This window comes from Cyprinodon variegatus, unplaced genomic scaffold (genome assembly GCF_000732505.1).
Source record: "Cyprinodon variegatus isolate N-32 unplaced genomic scaffold, C_variegatus-1.0 Scaffold725, whole genome shotgun sequence".
In the NCBI taxonomy this organism is placed as follows: Eukaryota; Metazoa; Chordata; class Actinopteri; order Cyprinodontiformes; family Cyprinodontidae; genus Cyprinodon; species Cyprinodon variegatus.
In genome coordinates, this window is record NW_015151178.1 from 399,643 (window position 1) to 406,665 (window position 7,023).

At 34.8% G+C, this 7,023-nt stretch overlaps 1 protein-coding gene across 1 annotated transcript in view; it reads left to right on the top strand.

The window, feature by feature from the left end:
* The first annotated feature begins 1,081 nt into the window (after positions 1–1,081).
* The window catches only part of LOC107097804 (gamma-glutamyltransferase 5-like), a 14,155-nt gene continuing 8,213 nt past the window's right edge, over positions 1,082–7,023 (top strand). Inside the window, exon 1 of the mRNA XM_015395100.1 lies at positions 1,082–1,169. Coding sequence (XP_015250586.1) covers positions 1,082–1,169 — 88 coding nt within the window. The remainder of the gene's footprint in view (positions 1,170–7,023) is intronic.

Sequence of the window (7,023 nt, forward strand, 5' to 3'; positions counted from 1 at the left end):
ACAGGAAGGCTCCATAATAGGATAAACAACTAATCTTGTAGCTTTGCAGCTCTGCGGACTGAATGAATGAAACTCAAACCTCATAAATCAGTATGTAAAGGGGAAATAATAGGAGATAGTTTTTTCCAACCATAAAAACAATTAATAAAAATAAAATCTTTTTTACATCAACAGCTAAGTGATGTCATGTTTATATTAAACATCATGTATTATTGCTTCAGGAGGTCTCTAAAATAGGTGTTGAACTGAAATCATAGGTTGTATAAACCAATTTCTTTTGTTTTTTTTATTAGTATCTTTATTTTAATTTTATAAGATATGTTCTTTGGAAGATAATTGTTCAGGTTTAATAAGGAGTAATAGGAATTACTAGAAAACTAGGGAAAACTAGGGAGCTATCAAAAGAGGTCATGGAAACAGGTTTAACAGGTTTTAACTCCAGCGAAAATGTGAACAATGTAAACAAAGCAGCTTTTATCTTAACAGGTGGTTAGAATATCTTTCAGCTCAACTGAGTCGATTTTTCCTAGCATGTATTGTGTCTGTCCTTTAGCAAACAATTTTAACACTATACCTAAATCGTTATGTCAAAACCATAGATCTATAACCGAAGTCTCAAAAAAGCATCTTTTTACCTCTTTGTATTGAGTGAAAGAAATATAGAAGATTTTATATTAAAAAAATACCATGCAAACTAAATCACGTGTTTTTTGCTTCTCTGAAATTGCTTTAGGACAGATAAATACAACTTTTAAAAATCTATAACTGTACATTTTTCCAGGCAGCTGTTTGTTTATGTTTAGCTGTGATAGCTTTCTGATCTAGAGGGCTGCTAACTGAATAAATTACTGTGACCTAGTTAGTCTAGGCGATAAGCGATAGTGTGACTGCAGGACTAGTGAGAGTGACGCTTGGGTGGTTTCAAAAACAAGGGAAGAAACAACTTATAAAGAAGGAAAACAAACCCAGCTAAGCTTGTTGTTCCTTGAAGAATGGTAGAAATGAAGGCCAACCGGAAATCCCAGGCCAAACTGAAACACTTGGTCAAATCTTTATTACAGCATTATTCTAATTATTCAACATGCTCGGGGGTCAGAACCAGGAGATCAGAGGTCCGAAGAGGTTCCGAAGGGGAATCCAGAACGTGTCAGGAGTACGTTCCAAGTTCGGTAAATACAGTAGGCAGAATCCAGCAGGAGTCCGAAGACAGGTTAGGCAAACAGATCAGAAAAGGGACAGGCGAGGTCCAAAGGCAGAACGGGTCTAGATCAGGCAATCAGTAACACTTAGGTACGCTAGAGAAACTCTCACCACAGGCTCGAGAATAATCTGGCACTGATGACTAGAAGAAGGTGGGAAAATAAAAGTAATTGTAACTCGTTCTGGATTCTTTTTATGACTTGTTGAAGATGTCAGTTATTGTTGACAACAGTCATATAGTAACTGCATCAGAACAAATGACCTAAAGAAGCTTAACAATCTAATAAATAGGGCTGATTCTGTTCTGGCCGGTCCTCCACATCTTCTGAACATGATTTCCCAAGAAGAACACCATTAACATCCCCTGCATCCTCCTCATGAGACTGTTGAACAGCAACAAAAGATCCACTGTGGGACAGACCAGTTCAGGAGATCCTTCCTCCCTGCAGACATCAGTATCACTGCTGGCTTACATTATTTTACTTTCTTTTAGGATTAATAAAATATTTTTCAATTGAATTTAATTTAACAGCAGTTGGAGAATTTACAAGTAACAGATACCATTTTAAAGTTATATTTACTTAACCAGCAACTATCTCTGATTGATGATGCTTTTTTAAGTAAATAAATCCTGCATACAATTCTACATTATAGACATTTTGTTGACTTGTGGCCATTTAACACCTACCCAATTTGAAGTAATCTTCACATATATTGCATACCCAAAAGGAAAACAAAATAACTGAGGAACTGTAAGCCCATATTACATGTGTTAATGAAATTATAAATGAAAATTGGGTGAGTAAAACACAGCATAAGCTGCATCAGTTCAAACATGACTCAAAGTAGTTTTTTTTATTCTCGAAAATAAGTATTTTTTGAACAGCAGTAGTAAAGACATACTTGAGAAAAGGCAGGTCTCATTTTTATTTGTATCATATTTGTTCTACATCATGTCAACCACAGCCCCGCTCCCATTGACTGCCACTCTTGCTCTCGGAGCAAAGTCCCTTAACCCCACACTGCTCCCTGGGCGCCGCGCAATGGCAGCCCACTGCTCTCCAAGGGGATGGGTTAAATGCAGGGAGTCAATTTTGTTGCACTGTACTTGTGACAGTGTAATGACAATAAAAATAAATACATTAAAAAAATGCTGGAAAATGCTCAAATGAATAAATCAGTCATAAAATGAGCTAGAAAAACAAATACTTCAACCTATAGTTGCATGAGTTCTTTTGGCATGATGTATATTACTGTGATCTGGTAAATAATTAGATTGTTTTTAGTAAGATTTACAAAAGCATTAAAAGGGGATTATATTGACCGCTTTGAATTCATGATACATAGCAAGTGTTGAACTTTAGAGAGTATATAGTTGATGCTTAAAAATTTTAGTCTATGTATTGTTATTTACAATCAGTCCACTTTGCTATAAACGTTCAATTAATATTTAAAAATGTAATTATTAACAGTTTTGTGCAAGATATTATGGAATTTATATTTTTCATGAAATATAACAATGCCAATTTTAATTGAAGCCCCCAGTTTTATAACACAGTTCCAATGTTTTGTACATTTTCACAATACATTAGGTGAAACAATTGTCTGTTTTTTGACTTAAAATCTCTGACAGTTTTAGCAAGATTCCTAAAATGTCAAATTGCTCACTTGGCTGTAAGGTCTGGGTAAAGCCCTGAGTCCCTAAGTTTTGGTTAAAAATGATCTAAGACTGGATTCCTTAGTTTTTGACATGGAGTGTAATTACTTGTTTTGTTTGTGTTTTATATTGAGCAATGTATAATTGTGGAAAAAAAAAGGACTTTTGTGCCCGGTAGTAACTCTAGAACTGTTTTCTTCTTTTTACTTTAAGAGTTTTATTGAGAAGATAAAAGACACACCTGTCCCCGCCCCCTTTGGTATAACCAGGTGAGCATTTGAAGCTTGTGTCAAAGCGGATGTACTTAATCACTAATGCAGGAGTTTGATTTCTGAACCTGGGCTGCATTCAGAGCAGAAGGCCATTGAAGCCATGGAGGGATCTTTGTCTAGCATGACACGAAGGTTTATTGTCAAGAAGCCCATCATCTGTTTTATCGCGGTTTTCACTGTTTTTGTCTTTGCGGTCATTATTTTCTCCAAGAATAAGCATCCCTCGGACTTTGACATATGCTCAGAGGTTTCCCCAAAATTAAGATTATTAAGAAGTGCAGAAAGCTCCAGATGTCCAGACGGCATCTTTTTGAAAGGTGCTGTAGCTGCAGACTCAGAGACCTGCTCAGTGGTTGGAAGGTGAGTTCTGATCTTCACTTTTCTTTAATGACGATTAAAATGCAGAGTTAATTAAAAGACTGATTAACAAATTTCTCTACTGACTGTTAAAGCTGACAGTGCTGCATTTCAGAGGTGAAGGGGCTTCTGTGCATTGCCCTTAAATCTTTAAGGTGTATTTGAAAATATTCAGACCCAGAGTGGATAAATAAAAGGTGTTAAAATTTTTTAAAAAGCTGATTGGTTTACGCAGATTTCTAATTTCGTCACACAGTTAAATTGGTACTTATATTTAATCACAAAGGGTAAGTTTGCAATGTTTTTAACATTTGCAGTATTAACCTAGAATAATCCTTTCACCGCTTCCTTCTATAAAAAGCGCACTTTCTGTTTCCTCATTGTTTATCCTCCTGCGCGCAGTAGAGATCTGATCCCAAATAGCGCATTTTCTACCAGTGCTGGGATGGACTGGCCATTTTATGATGTATAATTACATTTTATTACTTAATTGAATTTGTGTAGGTTTAATAAATGCATGTAAGAAAAAATTGAATTGATACAGAAAGTAAAACGTGTTTACATTGTAACACGTTATTTTCTTTTCTTGCATAAGTGTACAGATAACAAACTGTTTGATAGAACAGCTATTGTTTTATTGGTAATATTATTTCGAATCTCCTCTGGTTTAAACTGACGCTGGGCATTAAAATGCAGTTTTGTTTTTGGTGTGGAGAACAGCTGTTAATAAAAAGGGGCGTGTGCGTCAGCGCGCGCGGCTGGACCGGAGAGGATGACGCGCACTGTCAGAGGGAGTTTTTGCTTTGGTTGTATGTTAAAACTAGTTAAAAATGGTAGAAATGAAATAAAAATAAAAAAACAAAGATAAAACAGCAATCAAAGTTCTTCCCAGCGCCGCAGAACAGGAATTTAGAAACTGATCGGAGTTTGCACCCAGAGCACTCCGCCCGGTGCAAGAAGACGCCGCTGAGGGGAAAGAAAGACGCTCCCCGTGAGATCTGGACTTTATTTTTCCTTTTGGGATTTTTGGTGGTGCCTCTTTTATCTTATCTTTTTTTGGGGGGTTTGAAGTTTGGATTTTTCATTTTGGAACATTACTTTGGACTTGAACACTTCCAGAACTTTGTTTTGAGTTCAGAGGATATGGAACTCCTTTGTGGACATTATTATTAAAAATAAAAAGAATGGGCAGTTCTGGACTTTCAGCTTTTAGGGCTTTTTTGCTGATATAAATTGAGTGTTCTGAGTATGACTTATAAACTGGTTATGAAGGATTTTTGGTTAATGATCTGTTTATACCGAATTACTATTGAATGAACTTTTGATTCTGTGTAGGATTGTGATTTTTATTTTTTATTTGTATTTTTTTAATAAACCATTGCTACTAAATATCAACAAAATTCTTACCAAGTGGTTGGATATTTTTACTTTCGTATCAAATTAATAATGTAACATATTTTACATGATTCCTGCGACAGAATTCCCCTTGAGTATATTGTGAGTTCTGCTTTTAATCAAGCGGAATTTTACAACATGATTGTATATATGACTGCCCAATTACAGCTGAAAGTATCTGTATTTATGGGAAGATAGACCTATATATTGCTTATCTTGCTTAGGTATCTTATACAAATACTGTATAAATACAATCACTACTTTTATTATTATTATGGCTTTTTCTGAATCTAAAATATCCTTTTCTAGAGTACAGACCTAGATAAGATATGTGCTATATCCTTTACAGTACTGCTCTTGTCTATCAGATTAGACCTAACTATTATTATTATTTTTACTTAGTTTTTTTTCTCTCTTTCTGTTTTTTCTCTGTTCCTCTTTGTGATACTATTTGCCTGTCAATCTGTGTTTAAGGCAATAAAGTTTAAACAAATAAAGAATAAAAGGTATTTACCACAACAGCAGATATGAGAAACATGTTCAAAAACAAATATAAAGAATTATGAGTGCGAAATAAAAATACACAAATCTGATATTTACGAATTCAGTAAGGTTCCTATTATGGAAGTAAATCTGTGTTGCTGGGATTTGAATTAAAAATGCCACTGAAATTTAAATGTTGTATGTTTGTACTTACTGTTTCAGTGTTAAAAAAATTCAGAACACATTTTTGACCTAAAAAAATTCATTGTCATTATTTCTACACAGTTGAAATTTAATTTGTTATTTTCTCTTCCAGCTAAAAAATCATTACTAAACATAAATTAAACTGAAAAATAAGTATTATATCAGTAATGTGAATTTTTAGCTTGAAGAGAAAGTAACAAATGAAATTTCAACTGTGTAGAAATAATGACAATAAATTTTTTTAGGTCAAAAATGTGTTCTGAATATATTTTAACACTGAAACAGTAAGTACAAGCATACAACATTTAAATTTCAGTGGCATTTTTAATTCAAATCCCAGCGACACAGATTTACTTCCATATCCTATAAATACAAACCATTAAATTCATGGACAAAATGACAGCTATACAGTAATCAGGTTACGAGAGCACGAAGGATTTTGAGGCACATTTCACACTTTCAGAGAACTCCCAGATTCGTGTGTTCATGGTGCGTTTAAAAGCTGGGTCATCTGAGTTCTGTTCAGAGTCTGGTGTAACAGGGTATTTATTTCACTTTATACTTGTTATATACTCTTTACTGACAGAGACGACTTTCTGTGGAAAATCGTATACTACCCCTGAACTTTCTTATTACTCATTTATTCATGAGCAGAAGTTCTCAAATATGTCGGGTTTTATCACATTATTTTCAGATATATTCTCCCTGGTGTCATTTATAACCCCAATCCACCACCAGTGATTATGTGGCAGCCATCTCGCAGAGTGTCTTCGGCTATGTTCACACAGCAGCTTGAAGTGACCCAAATCCAATAGTTTTTTTTTTTCCCATATGCGACCTGTATCTAATCTTTTCATAACAGTCAACACTGATCTGACTTTTTTTTCCAATGGGACCCAGGCCACTTGGCTATGTGGTCCTGAATCCGATGCGTATCTGATATTTTCCAATGCGACCTGAGAAAACGGCCAGGTCCCATTCACCTGAGCTGTATTCCATAAATACTCAGCAAAGGTCACTATTTTTCATCTTGCAACACAGAAGCGGCAAGACAAACAATAATCATGGTGGACGATAATGGGGAGAGTAGTCTTTATTAGGGATGCACGATATAATCGGCCCCCTATCGGTATCGGCCTTAAAACTGAATATCGGACATCGGCCACCCCACCGATATTTAACCCGATATTTGATCAGCTTCTGAGTTTCTAAAGTCAAAAAAAATAAAATAAAAATACTACTTCTTCTTCTTCCTCAAAACTTCTTTTTTACAGACTTAAAAACTTCTATAGACGAGGGAAAAAATATTGATACATTAAAATATCCCAATATCTTCATATGCTGATATATTGCCATTTAAAAACACCATATCAATCTCTTTAACTAATGAAATATTGCTATATGTCATCGTTATGCTACGAAATCCCCCGAAAATTCATATTTTTATATGTTGAT